This window comes from Myxocyprinus asiaticus, chromosome 12, assembly GCF_019703515.2.
Source record: "Myxocyprinus asiaticus isolate MX2 ecotype Aquarium Trade chromosome 12, UBuf_Myxa_2, whole genome shotgun sequence".
Classification (NCBI taxonomy): domain Eukaryota; kingdom Metazoa; phylum Chordata; class Actinopteri; order Cypriniformes; family Catostomidae; genus Myxocyprinus; species Myxocyprinus asiaticus.
In genome coordinates this window covers 31,343,384-31,363,012 of record NC_059355.1, presented here as the reverse complement: position 1 = coordinate 31,363,012, position 19,629 = coordinate 31,343,384, and the positions used below count along the sequence as shown (strand labels likewise).

The following is a 19,629-nucleotide window of genomic DNA, read 5'->3' as shown; positions in this document are numbered from 1 at the left end:
TATTTGGGGAAAACCCAAACAATTTCCAAGAAAAATGCACAATCCAAACAAAATCTATGTGACTTGGGATCATTTCAAGAAATGGATACATTTCAGAGAGCAACATAAAGGTGCAAGTTAATTGCAAATAAAAAGCAGAACGTGAGATGGGGGAGAGAAGGATGGAGCTGACATCGCATATAGCAACACATAATGAAATCTTTGAGTGGAACTTAGAGAAAAGCATTGCCATAGTGTTTTGTCTCATGTGTTTTGGGAAAATAAGGTTTAGAATTATATTTGTTTGCTGACCTGGAGGCACTTACACTCGATTGTCATGCCAAAGGTAGTTTATCTTTGTGTTTCTCTGGATTAAATCAATTCTGAAATTTGTTTAGCACTCACTTGCTGAGGTCCAGTATAGAATGTGCAGTGAAATTTGTTTGAATGTCCAAAATGTTTAAATGCACCTCTTAAAAACCTTTTGGCATCTTCTTTCTAGAGATCAACCGATAATCGGATTTTCCGATATTTTTCCGATATTCAAGCATTTTTTCTTAATCAGATCCATGATAAATGGTGCCATCTGGTGGGTGTTTCAGAAATTACAACACCGCCATATAGCAGCGAGTATGAGAGGAAACAATGAGTGTTCACAGGAAACGTAACTTTCTTTTGTAATGTATTGCATAAATTAATAAACATTATTCAATGTAAGAGCCATTCATGCTCAAGTCAGATGTGTTACACAAATGCTTGATGTGTAGTTTAAGCTTAACACTACAAGAAACGGAGACAAACTCACGAAGTGAAAGACAGATCTTACAAAGTCCCAAAGATGTAACATTACAACAATCAAATGGGAGAGCTTTGGATGAGTGCATGTTGGAAATAAGACGGTTTAATTTATTATACTTTTGCCTGTGCTCTTTTGTCTCGTAAAGTTGCTGTTCACCAGGTTGATGCTCAGGCATGCACCATTCAAGTTTTGCGTGAACACATAGAAATTCATGGGGCAAAATACTTGAGTCACAATAAAAACAATAAACATTTTCAAAACTCCTTTGTGTCAGGTGACAATGAGAGTGTTGCTATAATCTAAAAACCAGTGAAACATGATCAATAATTTTGATCCGGATGGACCCTGTAATCGCAACAATGTATTAACAGTTTTTCACTTAACTGAGAATGTATACTTATTCCAGCTAACTATTTGTCTTTAGCCTAATAAACAACACCTAAACATTTTAAATCTGTAGATTTTAAATGGAAGATTACATTCATGCAATGTTGGTAGACTCCCTTGTGGTTTATGATCTGAAAAACATGATCTGTTATTATTGTTGTAATATAAAAATGTTGCAATTATCTTTTCTGTTGGGTCCTATTAAATTAAAAAGAGATTTTTCCTACTTGAGTGCAAGCTCTATTTTTAACTTATGTAATATAAAGATGTAATTTTTTTACATTTTTTTTATTAATTCAAAATCGGTTCTGCATATTGTTATCGGATATGTAAACATACAAATAATCTGTAGATCGGTCAATCTCTACTTCTTTCTTTCATTGTTAGTGAAACTTTGAGTCACCAACATTCTAGTGCTCTAGCAACAGACATGTAGGTTACATCTCATCTCTTAACACCTGTAACATGAAGAATATCTGCAAAAATCTTGCACTTAGCTTAGAAACTTAGAAGCTTTAGAGTCCTTTAAAAGCTGCTTTTAAATTATGTGTTAAAAATTAAAAATTTAACTGCTATACAAACTAAAAATTACTTGACTTGAGAGTCTCATCTAGCCACTGTCTGTATGATTTAAAATATATATATATATATTAGCTGCTGAAATATTAGTGTTGGTGTTGGAACAGCAGATTAGAGAGACAGTTATTCTTTCTTTTCAAAGCCTTTCTTTTCAGGTTTAATTTACTTGTAACATTGTATATATTAATTTATGGCATTAATGTGTGTTTGATTTATTTTTGGTTATTTATGCCAATGGCTTTATTTTAGCATCATGTGTTTTGATGATGATACACAATAACTGGCTCATGGTTCATTCACACCTACATTATAAGTGCCAAATTGAATAACACCAATATCCACATAGTGTATTTGAACTTTTTTTTATTATTATTTTGTTATTAATTAACAAATTTATTTATTAATTGAGAATAGCTGTTTGGAAAACATTAAGAAATGGAATTCTGAAACAAAGATATAGAACTTTGAATATATGATCCATTATTAAGTCACAGTCACTCAGTTGAGAAGTTTAGAATGCTGATTTAGAATGTTGGTAGCCTATAAAGGTAGGTGAAACCTTCAGTTCCGTATTTGCTCTATTTGACTGCCAATTGGGTTTTTCAGCTGTGACAGTTCAAGCGTACAGACAACTACAATGGCTTCTTCTTCTGAACACTCTTCTGGAGGTGATGCTGGTCCACCCAGAGAACAGACGGACCTGGTTGTATGTGGGTGATCTTCACCCAGAAGTGACTGAACATCTACTTCTCGCAGAAGACTTGAGAGTATGGGAATAACATGAGTTTATAGTAAGTAATTAGCTTGCAAAGTGCCTGTGCAAACAGACTGCCCATGGAATGGGTGACAATGCTTGCGATGTGTCTATGAAACAGACTGCTAATGGAATGGGTATAATGCTTGCAATGTGTCTGTGAAACAGACTGCCCATGGAATGAGAATAATGCTTGCAAAATGTCTGTGCAAACAGACTGCCCATGGAATGGGTGTCAATGCTTGCGATGTGTCTATGAAACAGACTGCCGATGAAATAGGTAACAATGCTTGCTATGTGTCTATGCGAATGACTGCTAATGGAATAGGTGGCGATGCTTTACAATGTGTCTCAGCAAACAGAGTATTCATTTGAAATTATGGCAAGCCGTAATATGCCAAATACAATAAATGCAGATTGATCATATCATATGAAGTCAATCATTTAATTAAGAGCATTATTAAGTACAGTTTAAGTCATAATGCAAATCCCTACACTGATATTTTGCCTAAATGACTACTGGAATAAATAAATGGTACATCCTGTTTTGATTTCAATTATTCTTATTTTGGCAGCAATTGTGATTCTGTGTTGTGATTCTTGATTCAGTTATGTTGCTGTGCAGTTGCCTAGCATTAGATGCCAGTAGGCAAGCTACAACGATTGGGGGCAAAAAAAAAAATATTTATCTTAGTTAGCACTAGTTAACATGTTAACATAAAAAAAAATGTTGGAGGAATAAAAAAAACTAAAAAAAAACTACAAACCATTAACACTGTGTGTTTTAACATTAAAATATTCAGGGGTATTCAATTAAATTATTTTGAGGTCTGGCCATAAGTTTTTTCTTAAGATCTGGTTGAAGAAAAAAACATGACTTAACCTTAACTAACAAATACATTTTGGTCAACTTTACTTTAAAATAAAAACATAATTATCATTTTAACATATCAGGGCTATTGATGTACAAATTATGAAAATGATGAGGAACATGAAGAACTGCTAAAGCCCATATCTTTGACAATATCATCTCACATAAGAAAACAATGGCTATCAAATATAGAACTTTTAAGAATAAATGTAAAACTGAAAAAACAAACAAACAAACACAAACAAACAGACAATGTCTATTCTTCCTCTCTTTGAGAAATTAGCCTTTCCTTGTCTTTCAGATATTGTTTATTTGCACATAGGAGCCAGTGCAGTAGCCAGATATTTGTGGAGGTAAGCATTAAATGGAGAACAAACTGATTTGATGATGTTCGGGATTGAGAACGCCGACACACATCTATATATAGAGCAAAAACACAGTTAGGCTATATACTGTACATGTATGCAGGTTCAGTGGTGCTTCATTAACACTTTTTACAAGCTCTACAGACCATAAACAGATGAGACAAGCCTGTTTAACATGTGAAGCATGAAGAACAAAAGCAATGTTTTCTGTGCATTTTCTTTGAAGGTTTGCTTTTCGTCATTGATTTCTCTTTTGTAAAATATGATTGTCCATATGAGCTGACACCACTTGTAACAACTGCTGTGATCAAATATATTTTACATCTATAGCACAGCAGCTAAGTAATATGCCATTTCAAGCCATATGAGCAGCGTCAGGCAGAGCAAAAGGTCAGGTAAAAGAATTTGGAGGAGAAGAGCTGATACCCGGGGGTTAGTCTGTACGTTTCTGATCTTCTGTATAGCTTGAACAGTGAACAACTGCGTGGATTGTTCTCTCAATTTGGAACCATCACCAGTTCCAAAGTAATGATGACAAACGGACGCAGCCAGGGCTTTGGGTTTGTAGCCTTCTCCTCCCTTGAGGCTGCAACCCAGGCTCTGTAGACAGTGAATGGCTGTATTGTTGGCACCAGGAGAGTTGAATTGTCAAAAAGTGTGGAGAAGAACCCCCAAACTGCCAACGAGGACAGCTCTGAAATGCCTGACGTTGTGGTTGAATCAAACATGGAGGACAACTATGAAATGGCGCAGTAGGATCCTAACACGACACTGCCAGTCCAGCACCCCGACCAGCTTGCTCTCCCCTCTGAGGACTTTATGGCCATCGTCCCACAGGTTGACCAGCTGCCTCCTGGTGACAAGATGGATGAATCTGCGAAGGCTGTCAACTCCATTGATGGAACAGCTTTAGATGATGGAAATTATGGAGATGATCCAGTTGATGATGGACAACTCTGCAAAGACTCCCCTTAAAAAGGATCGATCTTCATCTCCAGGATCAAGGCGATTATGGAGGGTGCCGTCAACTCCATAATGTCATCAGCTGGTACCTTGTACATCGTACCTCACAGCCAATCAGCTGCTGTGAGAGCAGCTCTTTAGGAGGATGGTGACTCAAGCGAGCAGACGTCATCGTGGGGACCCTGGATGAGAAATGCTCTGGAAATTTCTGTGAGAACAGTTGTAAAGAGCCCTGCAGCCTGGTGTTTCCTTGGACTCCGGGCACTATGATGCTGATGGTTAGGTGCCGATGTTTCTTCTGTTCCAGATGTACCAGTGCACATATTTATTTAATTTTGGTGATTAAAAAAAAAATAAAATATCTTGGTGTGAAAAAAAAATAAAAAAAATTGTATGCAAAAATAAATAAATATATATATATATATATATATATATATATATATATATATATATATAACAAAAAAAAAACATACAAAGATAATTTTTTTTTAAATGTGCAAAATGTTTTGTGTTTAAAAAAGGTGTAAAAACTATTTTTTGCAAAAAAAAATACATTTTTGCAAATAAATCAACATATATTCAAATATTTCAAATCAAATATTTAATAAAAACTTCAGTAAATGTGCCTTTTTGATTGACAAGTCTGTAGGTACATTTTGTAATGGACACAGGGGGGAACCCAGGCACATTAACACAATGGGAAGAACTTCACTAATGTTTTTCCCCACTTTCTGTGGCTAAAATTGGCATATATAATATTACAAGGGTCTTCAACAGGGGTTCGTGGTACAGCAGGGGGTCTGCAAATTATTGTTTGATCCATTATTGGCACTTGTAATAATCACTCACACACGAGCGATAGCTAGAAATAAGTGTATGAATTTTAAACCATCGACATCTTCGCACCTGCATGCCAAAACTTCCTCTTTCTTTTTAATCATTGCTCATATTCATGCAACCTGTTGTATTTAGTTATGAACTGATTGGAATGCTAAACACTATTAAAGTGTCATGAAACTGAGCTAGTCAGCAGAAGCACACGGACAAACCATTCGCGTGCCCATGTTTATCACAAGCTGCACAAAGCACAACACACATCAGGTTCAGCAGCACTGCAGTAAAGGGTTGTGTGAGTAAACGTGTCTGCTTTGTGTTGTTCGTGCTGTGCTGTTGAGCTTTTATCAGTTGTGTTTTGCTTTCAGAACAATAGCCTACTTGCCTGGTGTAAATAAATAGTTACCGCTGAGATCATCAAGCTGGCATACACAGTCTTTAACTTTCCAAACACAGAGTTCACCAAACTTGAACTTTGGTATGCAACGTCATACAAAATTTCTTCGCATGAGCTTGCGTTTCCGGTCTCCTGCATTCTGGTGCATTTGAATGGGAGTGAATGGAGTGTGAAGTGTAGTGTGACCACCCCTTAACACACACCACCCAATCACAGTAAGACTCCTTTCTCATTTTTTTTATAAACATGCCAGCATATGATCCCAGATTTGGCTTTATGCAAGCACCTACTGTAAGTCATGTCAACACACTCATGCTTATTACTTTTAATGCAAGTATAATGACTGCCCTGCTGTTCCCACTGATCATGATATCCCAGCTGCCGAGCTCTGGTAATTTTTCAATATTACTCACATGTTATTACCACATGATAGTCGGCTGTAATGGCATGACAGTACTTAAATTCTGCATTAATAAGGGGAGGAAAATGTTTGAGGAGGATTCTGGGAAATTAGGTCTATTTGAGGCAAACAGAGCAGCCTGTGTGAAGAAGCAGAGGAGAACTTGTCTATGTGACCCTATTAGCCCTTTTCCAAGCCTGTGCTCTGCTGGTTCATGGGTATAAAAGGAGCTGGCTCACCACCACTCATTCAGGTTTTGTGTTGAGGAGCCGAGACAGGGTCCCGGACATTTCAGCGGGTAGTACAGCGTTGTGGCAAGAGGGACACAAGGTCTCGTTCCTTCCATCAGGGAACGGAGGCAGTAACCAAGACGTTCCCTATCTGTCACTCACTCGACGTTGTGTCGATGTAGTGACATTAGGGGTCCCTATACAAAATGCCACAACTAGCTGAACTGTGTTACGTGGACTGCCGATGCAAGTGCAAGCAAGCTGCTGTGTGCGTAATAGCAGGTGCACCGGTCTGCATGTAGCCTCCCCCAAAGCCCCAAAAGGCGTTGTGTAGTTCCCCACATCCCTGGGGGGGGGGGGGACGTAATTAGTATGGGAGCAAGCCGCACCAGCAGCGGCCTTTTCTCTCTATGTTTTTTCTCTCCACAGAGCATTTAGATTCGGCTGGGGCCATTTAACACTATGTTCTTTTCCCTTCCTATTCTTTCAGGGGGAAAAGACACCGCGGAGACCACATCCTGCCCGAAGGGGAGGTTAACATGTGGCAAATATGTCATGTGGGCTCACCAGCCGCACACAGAAGAGGCGCAGTGGTAGGTCCTGCCCGAAGGGGAGGAGCTCTACAAACAAAGCGACCGGAGGCAGAAAGGGCTCTTCCCAAGGGAGATGCGGGTCAACCGATAGGAAGACTGTACCGTGGAAAATACATCACAGGGGGCTACCGGAGGTAACTGTCACCTGTGGAGCACCAACCCCAGTACAGGGCACGCTAGCACACATACTGGGTCTGGCTAGGAATTCCTCCACCGAATTCGCCAGCCACAGGGCTAGGGAGGAAAGACTCATGAACTCGCATGGGAGAAAAGAGTGCATGTCTTCGCCTCACAGAGGGGAAAGGCGCTGTACGCAAGTGATACACCTGGCCAGCTTTCCTGCACACTTACCTGTTCGTACCTGACAATGCACGGGACGAAACCGGCTCAACCCAGAGATTATAAAATCTTGCAAAGGTATTGGGTATTGCCCAGCTAGAGAGGTGCCATTGGCCAGTGCCCATGAGGATGCCACACTCCTTGTAGAGTGTGCTCGTATTCCCAAAGGGGCGGGCACAGCCTGGGCCTGGTATGCCAGCACGATGGCATCCACAATCCAATAGGCAAGCCTCTGTTTGGAGACAGTGTTCCCTTTCCGCTGTCCGCCAAAGTAGACAAAGAGCTGCTCAGAGCGTCTAGAGCTCTGCGTGCATTCCAAGTAGGTGCGCAGAGCAAACACTGGACACAGCAATGATAAGGCTGGGTCTGCCTCCTCCCGGGGCAGCACTTGCAGGCTAACCACCTGATCCCTAAAAGGGGTCGTCGCAACCTTGGGCACATAGCCCGATCGGGGTCTCAGGACCATGTGAGAGTCCCCCAGGACCGAACTCCAGGCAGGTGTTGCTGACAGAGAATGCATGCAGGTCCCCAATCCTCTTGATGGAGCTGAGCGCGGTCAGGAGGGCAGTCTTCAAGGAGAGGGTTTTCAGCTCAACTGACACTAGAGGCACAAACTTGGCTCTCCGAAGGCCCAGAAGGACCACGGATAGATCCCATGAGGGGAAGAGGTGCAGCCTAGGAGGATTCAGCCTCCTGGTGCCTATCAGGAACCTGATGATCAGGTCGTGCCTCCCTAGGGACTAACTCCACTGCGTCGTGGTGTGCCGCTATGGCGGCCACATACACCTTCAAGGTGGAGGGGAACAGCCACCACTCCAGCCTCTCCTGCAGGAAGGAAATCACTGACCCGACTGCACATCTCTGGGGGTCTTCGCCTCGGGAAGAACACCAAAACGCCACTTCAGGGCATATAACTGCCTCATAGAGGGAGCCCTGGCCTGAGTGATTGTGTCTACCACCACCACTTAGGTCTTCCATGTCCCGTCCAAGGGCCAGACACGGAGGTTCCAGAGGTCTGGGTGCGGGTGCCAGACGGTGCCCCGTCCCTGAGAAAGAAGGTTCTTCCTCAGGGGAATTTGCCAGGGAGGGGCTGTCACGAGGAGTGTGAGGTCCGAGAACCAGGTCTGGGTGGGCCAGTACGGTGCCACGAGAATGACCTGTTCATCGTCCTCCCTGACCTTGCACAAGGTCTGTGCAAGTAGGCTCACTGGGGGGAACGCATACTTGCGCAGCCCCCGGGGCCAGCTGTGTGCCAACGCGTCTGTCCCAAGGGGATCCCCCGTCAGGGAATACCAGAGCGGGCAGTGGGAGGATTCCCAGGAAGCAAGGTCTACCTGTGCCTTGCCGAATCGACTCCAAATCAGCTGGACCACCTGGGGGTGGAGTCTCCACTCTCCCCTGAGCGTCACCTGCCGCGACAGTGCATCCGCTGTGGCATTGAGGTTGCCCGGGATGTGAGTGGCCCGCAGCAACCTCAGTCACTGCTGACTCCAGAGGAGGAGACAACGGGCTAGTTGCGACATGCGACGTGAGCGTAAGCCGCCTTGGCGGTTTATATACGCTACCGTCACTGTGTTGTCTGTCCGTACTAACAAGTGCTTGCCCTGGATCAACAGCAAAAGCCTCCGCAGGGCGAGCAGTACTGCCAGAAACTCGAGGCAGTTGATATGCCAACACAGTCGCGGTCCTGTCCAGGAACCGGCGGCTGCGTGCCTGTTGCACACGGCACCCCAGCCTAGCTTGGAGTCGTCTGTTGTGACCACGATGCGCCTGGACACTTGCTGTAGTGTAACCCCTGCCCGCAGAAATGCAAGGTCTGTCCAAGGGCTGAACAAGTGGCGGCAGATCGGCGTGATGGCCACGCGATGTGTGCCACGGCGCCATTCCCATCTCGGGACTCGAGTCTGAAGCCAGTGCTGAAGCGGTCTCATATGCATCAACCTGAGTGGTGTGACATTTTTTGACAATGTGGGTACCGCAGCCCGTCCAGGGTGCGGCGAACGCAAGACAAAAGGGAACAAAAGATTCTCTTCCCGGCCCTTCACTGGGGGATGGAGTAGTCTGGACACCAGCTCCAGGGTTCTGGCGGACGTCTTCCTCTTCGGGTTGTCCATCTCAGGGGCGCTTAGGAACCTTCTTCTGGGTCTTAGTGCAGGACCGTGAGGCGGGGGGCTGAGGCGGAGCCACCTGGGCTTTCGCCACCGCAGGGGGACGCCCTCGGCAAGCAGACAGGGTACAGGATCTTGAGCCATGCCGGGGCAAGATATGCTGTATCGCCTCAGTCTGCTTCTTCACCGTCGAGAACTGCTGGGCCGTGAGAGGCGCCCCAAACCGAGGAACCAATCGTCAAGCCGTGAGGGCTCAGGGATGGGTGGAGGGTTCCACTCCAGGCCGACACTCGCAGCAGCCCGGGCAAGCATGGCGGTCAGCTCCGCATCAGACTGGGCGGGCACACCCGAATGTGGCAGCCCAGTCGAGTCCTCGGCATCCGACATCACCAATGCGCTCTCCGATGCTGCTATCGAAACCTCATCCATCTTGTGAGCTCCGAAAGAGACATTAGGCTGGCACTGAGGCGAGCTGCCTGTCTCATCCCAGAACTGGACCGGTGCAAACGAGCATGCTGGGGAATGGGCAGTCCGCGGGATTACCCGGCGGAGCCCTACTCATTGGAGCCCCAAATCGCCTCCAGCATCAACCGACCCGGCCTCATACCCCTAGGTAGAAGGCCTGGCGCGGGGGGCGACTGGAGTGGCTTTCCCCTGGAAGAAGAAAATCCGCGACCGCAACGTTGCCATGGTCATGTTCTCACAATGAGAACATGAACCATTCACGAACGCTGCCTCAACGTGATTGCGGCCAAGGCACGTGAGGCAGCGATCGTGGCTGTCGGAGGTAGAGAGATACTGACCGCACCCAAGAATTACACAAAGACAGAAAAGCATCTTTAAAAAGACGCTGTCCGTCAATGCGTGCTCTTTTAGAGGAAAATATACTCTTTGTTTAGAATATATACTCTTTTAAGGCTGTTGAAGCGCCCAGGGGTGTACTCTGCACTGATCGCGCAGAGGGAGAGAAAGCCACTGAAAAGTGCCATATATCCAACAGCATATACTTCTTAGGAGGTGAATGGACTGGCAGTGAAATTCAGCTCGTGAGAATCAACCACTTGGCTCCGAAGAAAAAATCTGAATGAGTGATTGTGAGCCAGCTCCTTTTATACCTGTATGTCTGGGGGAGTGGCATGCAAATTCCACTCGCCAATTCTCATTGGCCTTTTCTCAAAGATCAGAGGTGTTTTGGGCTCCCAAGAGCGACCCCTAGTGTCACTACATTGACACAACGTCGAGTGAGTGACAGATAGGGAACCAGGTTTTCGGCCCTGGAACGGCCTTTTCTGCGGTGGAAATGCACGGAACAGTTAGAGAATTCCAGCCCAGGAACCCGCACCCAAACCATGTCGGTGGAAAAGGGCTATATGTGACTTTGCTCTGATAAAATTAGAACCTCTGTAAGGGCCATTGAACAAAGCTAATTTTGAATAACAATTCTGAAAAGCAATCTAACCAAGAAACCGGGAGACTGGGGAATGTACAGGTGCATCTCAATAAATTAGAATGTCGTGGAAAAGTTCATTTATTTCAGTAATTCAACTCAAATTGTGAAACTCGTTTATTAAATAAATTCAATGCACACAGACTGAAGTAGTTTAAGTCTTTGGTTCTTTTAATTGTGATGATTTTGGCTCACATTTAACAAAAACCCACCAATTCACTATCTCAAAAAATTAGAATATGGTGACATGCCAATCAGCTAATCAACTCAAAACACCTGCAAAGGTTTCCTGAGCCTTCAAAATGGTCTCTCAGTTTGGTTCACTAGGCTACACAATCATGGGGAAGACTGCTGATCTGACAGTTGTCCAGAAGACAATCATTGACACCCTTCACAAGGAGGGTAAGCCACAAACATTCATTGCCAAAGAAACTGGCTGTTCACAGAGTGCTGTATCCAAGCATGTTAACAGAAAGTTGAGTGGAAGGAAAAAGTGTGGAAGAAAAAGATGCACAACCAACTGAGAGAACCGCAGCCTTACGATTGTCAAGCAAAATCGATTCAAGAATTTGGGTGAACTTCACAAGGAATGGACTGAGGCTGGGGTCAAGGCATCAAGAGCCACCACACACAGACATGTCAAGGAATTTGGCTACAGTTGTCGTATTCCTCTTGTTAAGCCACTCCTGAACCACAGACAGCGTCTTACCTGGGCTAAGGAGAAGAAGAACTGGACTGTTGCCCAGTGGTCCAAAGTCCTCTTTTCAGATGAGAGCAAGTTTTGTATTTCATTTGGAAACCAAGGTCCTAGAGTCTGGAGGAAGGGTGGAGAAGCTCATAGCCCAAGTTGCTTGAAGTCCAGTGTTAAGTTTCCACAGTCTGTGATGATTTGGGGTGCAATGTCATCTGCTGGTGTTGGTCCATTGTGTTTTTTGAAAACCAAAGTCACTGCACCCGTTTACCAAGAAATTTTGGAGCACTTCATGCTTCCTTCTGCTGACCAGCTTTTTAAAGATGCTGATTTCATTTTCCAGCAGGATTTGGCACCTGCCCACACTGCCAAAAGCACCAAAAGTTGGTTAAATGACCATGGTGTTGGTGTGCTTGACTGGCCAGCAAACTCACCAGACCTGAACCCCATAGAGAATCTATGGGGTATTGTCAAGAGGAAAATGAGAAACAAGAGACCAAAAAATGCAGTTGAGCTGAAGGCCACTGTCAAAGAAACCTGGGCTTCCATACCACCTCGGCAGTGCCACAAACTGATCACCTCCATGCTACGCCGAATTGAGGCAGTAATTAAAGCAAAAGGAGCCCCTACCAAGTATTGAGTACATATACAGTCAATGAACATACTTTCCAGAAGGCCAACAATTCACTAAAAATGTTTTTTTTATTGGTCTTATGATGTATTCTAATTTTTTGAGAGAGTGAATTGGTGGGTTTTTGTTAAATGTGAGCCAAAATCATCACAATTAAAAGAACCAAAGACTTAAACTACTTCAGTCTGTGTGCATTGAATTTATTTAATACACGAGTTTCACAATTTGAGTTGAATTACTGAATTAAATGAACTTTTCCACGACATTCTAATTTATTGAGATGCACCTGTATATGGCTACAGCATATGTTTTGACCTTGGACTTGGGGGAATAGGTAGGTGTGTGCGTGTGTGTGTATAAGTGTGTGTGTGTGTGTGTGCATATACTTCATAATTCTAAGCCATACATTTTAAGTTTCTTTACCTCCAAGCACTGTATCAGCATTAGGCATGCATATGGCTGATTTAAAGGGACAGAGTCAAGCAAGATATTGTTTTTGTAACAAACTATTAAAAAAGGAGGAATCCATATTCTTAATGTAGGTCTAGAGCCCCTTTTATCAAACATAATGACAATAGCAATGCATTTTAGGTGGATCAAACTGCTTGACCAATGTATACTAGGATGTACATTATTACAGTCCCTACTGCAGTGAAAATGCCTATTGGTGATATTACATATGATTTTATTCCTGGTTTATTTTCTTTTTCTGTCCTTTCCTTTGCTTTCCTTTTCATTCGTTGCCACATGACTTCATTATGCTGCATTTGAGTGCCGTGCAGTTCTCATCTTAAAAAAAAATTAAACTGTCATTTTGCATTTTTAATTCACTGTAATGGAAACTGTCATAACTGTTGGAAGTGCGATCAAAGAATGAATAAAAAAAGAGATGCTAAAAATGTTGGCTGTAATTACTTTGTTCATTTATCACATTGCAAATGTAAGTTCAAGTTAATTGCATCGCATTGTGAGATACAGTATTGTGTGTAATGTGCTCTGTTGTATACTGCACAATTCATGTATAGTTTGGGTATTTATATAATTGGGTAAAAATGTACATACTGGGCACAATATATTGCATCAATAGTAAGGGTACTATGGTAGTATGAAATGCCAAACATAGCCTAGGTATCCATCATCCCTCCTTGCCCAGCATACCACAGCCATTGGAATAAAAACATAGTCAAATCACGGCTGATCAGGTTTTCTTGCAATCATTGAACTGGAATTTCTATTTTCCTTTGATGCTAACAAAGAGATGGGAACATGCTCCTGGTTCACTAATGAAGTAACCTCAGAATCAGAGTGCATAAAATAGGTGCAAATATTAGATTTTCTCATGATCTGAGTGGACAATATCAATTACTTGTACACAAGTGAGTGAATACGCCAATGAAGCAGACATTACTGCTGCCAATTAGCAGCTGGAGATACAAATTCCGCCCACAGCAAAATGCATCACATGGCCAGAGATAAAGGCTCAGTCCAGAGCTTAAAATAATAAAAAAAAATATTTAGATTGGAAATACTAACCAAGGATTGCCTAGGGCTGTTTATCAGATAAAAAAACACTAAAAGAGAAAACTAAAAAGAGCTGCATGCATGCAAATAAAAGGCAAAACTCAACTAATTTCATGACATTACTTAAAACTGAGCAATGCATTCCAACACAAGGCAGTGTTTACTACAACAAAGAAGACTGGCTACATAACCGGATATGCAGTTATATAGCTGCAGGTAAGATCCTATAGGGCAAATTCCAAATGGCACTTTCACACCCTTGAAGGATACTGTGGGGTACACACACATGAACGACGTAATGGCCTACACCCTTTAGAGCAGTGTTTCCCAACCACTGTGTCACGGCACACTAGTGTGATTGTCAGGTGTGCCGTGGAAAATTATCAAATTCCACAAAATAATTAAATGCATGAAAAAAAAAAAAAGAATTTCAGGGATCCAAACTCCTAACCTTTCGGAGAAATTTGCCATTTTGAAACCATAATCAGTCACTTTTGTGATAGTGAAGAGCAATGATTAATGTGCAAAAGTGACTGATATTTATACGGGTTAAGGGTCTTTCACATGACTTGCGTCACCGCTGCAGAATACATTGAAGTCTATGAAGTGACGCCACTTTACACCAAAGTGTTTTTCACGCACAAGTTTTTGCTTCACCAATAATGTCTGTGAGAGTACTAAGCAACAAGAAATATTTAAAAACTGTCCAAATTTGTGAAGAGACATTGAATGCCTCATAATTTCTTTTAATTCAATATTACCTTATCGTTTACGAATAACAGAGACCTCAGTTATTGAACTAATTTAAATTCACCAAGAAAATGCTTAGACCTAAGCATAAACGAGTCTTTTTATTACTTTCTGCTATCAAAGCAACTGCAAGCTTTTTTTCTCTCTTCCAAATACATGTTTTCAATGTTTATTGTGCACACCTCCTGCTTTTTTACGTGGCAAAATCGTAAAATCGCCCCTCTGTGACGCTTTCTGCAACTCTTGTCAAGTGTAGGGCAATGCAGCGCTTGACGCTGGCGTTGAACGTAGCGCTGATGCCTCGACTCAACTCATGTGAAATGTGCTTTACAATGATGAAAGAACATTATTGAAACTCAAAATTATTATTATTTGTCTATTACTGTGGTATTTTCTGATAAAAGCCATGCTCAGCAGTTTAAATAGGCTACTGTAGGAAAATGATACCATAGATCTGCTTTGTGTTTATAATTCTTATACTGAAGTCAGTAGATTTGTAGCCATGCAAGTTTTAATAAAGGAGAAGGTAAGGACATTATTGAAACTCACTATTATTGTTGTTTTTTTGGATGAAAAATAATGCTCAGACTGAAGGAAGACTATAGATCTGCTTTGTTATTTTAATGTTTAAACACTATAAAGTCTCTCAGTAGATTTCGTTCATGAATGACTCAAAATGATTCACTGACTCACTCATAGCACATAAGATGCTCATTTGTCGCCACCTAGTGACATTTCCAGAAGGGGTCACTGAACTAATCAGTTAATAAAATTCAACAAATTTGTGAAACAGAAGCAAGCCTCACCAAAATACTCTTTATTTTGCAGCTAATTCTGCACAATTGTAAACTTGAATAAACTTGAATCATTAAAATAGCTGGAATTGGTGCTTATTCTTTAAAAAAAAATATCCCCAGAAAATTTTTTCGTGGACCAGTGCTTGTCTTACCTTTTTCGCCCTTCATGAGTTTGCATCCTTGTAATTTGTTGTGGCATTGCAAGAACAAATCTACAAATTAGAAAAGAAGCAAATCTGTTGTTTTTTCATTACCCATTTAGTGCTCTTGCCACCTGTGACCTCACACAGCGTAGCCTACCTATGTGACTTGTTTTTTTGTTTGTTTTTTTTTGCATAGCTGAATTTCAAACATTACAAGTAAACACGCTACTAAGATGGACAGAAAACATGGACAAGTTCTTGAAAAGGAAAAATATTGACGATGGTTAGCCTATGTGGGATAGTGGTGTGCTGTAGAATTTTTTAGTCGTAAAAAGTGTGCCGTGGCAGAAAAAAGGTTGGGAAACACTGCTTTAGAGTACTCATTCAAGAGATCTGCCCTCCAGATATTACCCTGATGATGTTCACTTTCGAATGGCCCATTGATTTCCATTCTTTTCTTTGGATAAAAATGATCAAAGTCAGTCAGGACTATAACACTAACACACACTCTTTGGTTACTTACTGCAAGTTGATTCTGCTTCATCCGACCCATCTGGACACTCAGGTTCTCCGTCACACCTCCAGCGGGCTGGTACACACTGCCCATTCTTACACACAAAGTCTGTCGTGGCGCATGTCTTTTTGGCTGTTAAAAGAAAGAGTGGAAGATAAGAACAGAGGCACGGCTTATAATTTAGCAGTAAGCCACTCAAGTTACTGGGATTGTTCTTAGAAAAATCATGCATGGATTTGAGTGGTTAACTGCTTTTATAAAACGGTGGCAACAGTACTAATATAAAAGACACAGTCAAATTTAAATCAATACAGTTACATTTATTCTTAATAGCCTTATTGGGATTGCCAAGCAACTTAGCAAGTAATTTAAAATAGAATGTGCAGTCACAAGTGTGCATTTATAGTTATATTACAATGGCTTTAAATGTGGCTCATCCAGTCAGAATGCACTGTAGAGTTTCTTTAAACAACATAGTACAACTAAAACCAAACACTGGTCAATTAAGCCAGCACACTTTAAAATCTATTCTGCAGGAGACAGACACCATGACAAAATTATATCACTTCACAGACATACTACTGACATAAACACTTGACAACAAATGTTCATGTAGAATGACAGAGACTACCTGAACAGCAAAAGTCTCATGCTTTTGTTTCAAAGAAAAACGGCAAACACTATGCAGCAAAGTGGACAATGTTTCTCTGTAGTTTCTTGTCGTAATTTGTACTTTAATTGGGACGAGTGTTTAAATGAACTGAAGAAACAGCTCTATTGGGAGCAATAACAAAGGCTCATGTGCACATCATTGTAAATATAATTGTACCCTTGCTTTTATTTCTGTATGTGTGTTAATAAAAGACTGCTTGCGTTAGGTCTAGTAAATACAGTATTTGGCTTGGGTAAAACAGCCTGAAGGGAGAACGATTGATGAACCAGTATCAGCTCTTTGGGAGGGAAGACCAATAACAGGTTTATCAGGCATAGAAGACACAAGGTTTAATAATGTTCACACTTTCCACATTTTATCATGTGCATCAATTGACACATGGAATGCCTGGCTGGGGTTTTTTTTCTCTCTAAGAACAAATATTATTTCTGCTGCAGCATTTTTGCTATAATCAAATGTCTGAATCTATCAACGATCAAGTCAACACGAGACAACGTTCGCAACCCATTTTATCTCCATAATCTCAATCTCATAATTTATTTTATTTTTTCCAACAAGCAAAAATATTGGCGACATGCACTGGTGAATCATACACAATAAGACCAGAAAATAAAGTGCATTTACAAAATATATAGGGTCAATTTTCATGTCATGTTTACTATATCAGCTAATTTCACTTAATTTTGGACAAACCTACAAAAGTAAATCTACAAAATAAAATCTCTAAAATGGAAGTATATAATGGAAGACATAGTATATGCTCCCCCATAAAAATCTAAAGCAAACCTTTAATTAATGATACCAGTAGAAAAATCACAGATAAGAGTGAAAATCATGGACCAAAAAGACTGTCAAACAGCAACCGAGTTGCTACAGACCAGACAGAGAAAGCTATTCTGTGAAATTCTTCTCTGGAACACTAAGCAAATCCCAGGCCCTTTGCCTCCCATCAGAACAAGAGGATTTCATTTAAGTCTCCGCTATCTCCCCGACCAAGCAACCTTACACTGAAACAAGCCTAGAGATTTATTAATTCACACATCACAGAGATCATGTTCCCCAACCCTTTATCTTCCTCTGAAACCTGGACCAGTAGGTTATGGGTTGAATGCTCCCAAAGACTACAGAAAGAGGTGTCATTCAGGTTCACACTGAATCACCCGTTCATTCTGAACTGCACACAGACTATTTTCTCATTTAATTGGGCAGCCCTGAAGGATTGGTAAGTCAGTACATATAGTTAAAAGATTCAAGGAATATGGTCAAATCTCAGTGCGTAAAGGGCAAGACGAAAACCACTTCTGAATGCGCGTGATCTCTGATCCCTCAGACAGAGGAATATCCATTACAGATATCATCAGTAATGGATATCATGAACATGGGCTTGTGATTACTTTAGTAAACCTTTGTTAGCCGCTGTATCCACAGATGCAAATTAAGACTTTACTATGCAAAGCAGAAGCCCTACATCAACACTGTTCAGAAGCGCTGCCGGCTTCTCTGGGCTCGGTCTCATCTTAGATGGAAAGTAGAACAGTGGAACTGTGTTTTTTGGTCCGATGAGTCCACATTTCAAATAGTTTTTGAAAAACACAGCCATCATGTTCTCAGGGCCAAAGAGGAAAAGGACCATCCAAGATGTTATTAGCGTCAGGTCCAAAAGCTAGTGTCTGTATGGGCCAGGGGTGTGTCAGTGCCCATGGCATGGGTAACTCACATATCTGTGAGGGCACCATTAATTCAGACAGATATGTACAAATTTTGGAGCAGCATATACTGCCATCCAGCACATCCAGGAATTTTCAGAAGGACAACTTCAAACCACATACTGGCCGAATAAACAGAGAGTGTGGGTGCTACATTGGCCTGCCTGCAGTCCTGACCATCTCCAATTGAGAATGTGCGGGGCATTATGAAGCGCGCAATACGGCAACGAAGCCCCTGTACAATTGTGCAGCTGAAGACCGGCATAATGGATGAATGGGGGAAAATTCCACTTTTTAAACTTAAACTTGTGTCTTCAGTGCCTAAATACTTAATAAGTGTTATTAGAAGAAATCACAGTTTCACAGTGGTAAACACTCGACTGTCCCAACTTTTTTGGAGTGTGCTGCAATCATCTGATTCGGAATTGGGGTTGTATAATGACGCACACTACAGGAAATGTAGTGGCCAAATTAGAAGGGATTTGAGAGTGCCAAGTGGCACCAAATGGTATTACAAAAATCACTGTTTCCAAACTTTTTTTCCTAACTCTGCTTCCCCATCAAACAGATAGTCCTACCCTATATATACTACCAGTCAAAAGTTTTGAAAGACTTACTCATTCTTTATTATAATTTTTTTTTTCTTCACATTTTAGAATAATAGTAAAGTCATCAAAACTATGGAATAACATAAATGGAACTATGGAAATTAAGTTGTAACTAAACAAAATCCAAATTAAATCAAAACTGTGTTATATTTTAGCATCTTCAAAGTAGTCACCCTTTGACTAGAATTTGCTGACATGTACTCGACATTTTCTCAACCAACTTCTTGAGGTATCACCCTGGGATGCTTTTTAAACAGTATTGAAGGAGTTCCCATCTATATGCTGGGCACTTATTGGCTGCTTTTCTTTATTATTTGGTCCAAGTCATCAATTTCAAAAACTTTTTTTTTTTAAGTTTTATAATGAAATAAATTAATATGGTAGCACAATTATATTTGTGTCTACAAAACTAATTTCAAACATTTAAGCATACGCCTTCAGATCAAAAGATTTTTAAGATCATGAGAAACATTTCAATCAAGTGTTTCAAATGTTTTGACCAGTAGTGTATATATATATATAGTGTCAGCAAAATCATCGCAATTATAGT

At 41.4% G+C, this 19,629-nt stretch overlaps 1 protein-coding gene across 2 annotated transcripts in view; it reads right to left on the bottom strand.

Annotated features, from left to right (window-relative positions):
* LOC127449447 (low-density lipoprotein receptor-related protein 8-like) overlaps positions 1 to 19,629 on the bottom strand; it is a 279,198-nt gene that overhangs the window by 154,550 nt on the left and 105,019 nt on the right. For both annotated transcript variants that reach the window (XM_051712861.1, XM_051712860.1), the window contains exon 3: positions 16,102 to 16,224. In XM_051712861.1, coding sequence (XP_051568821.1) covers positions 16,102 to 16,224 — 123 coding nt within the window. The remainder of the gene's footprint in view (positions 1 to 16,101; positions 16,225 to 19,629) is intronic.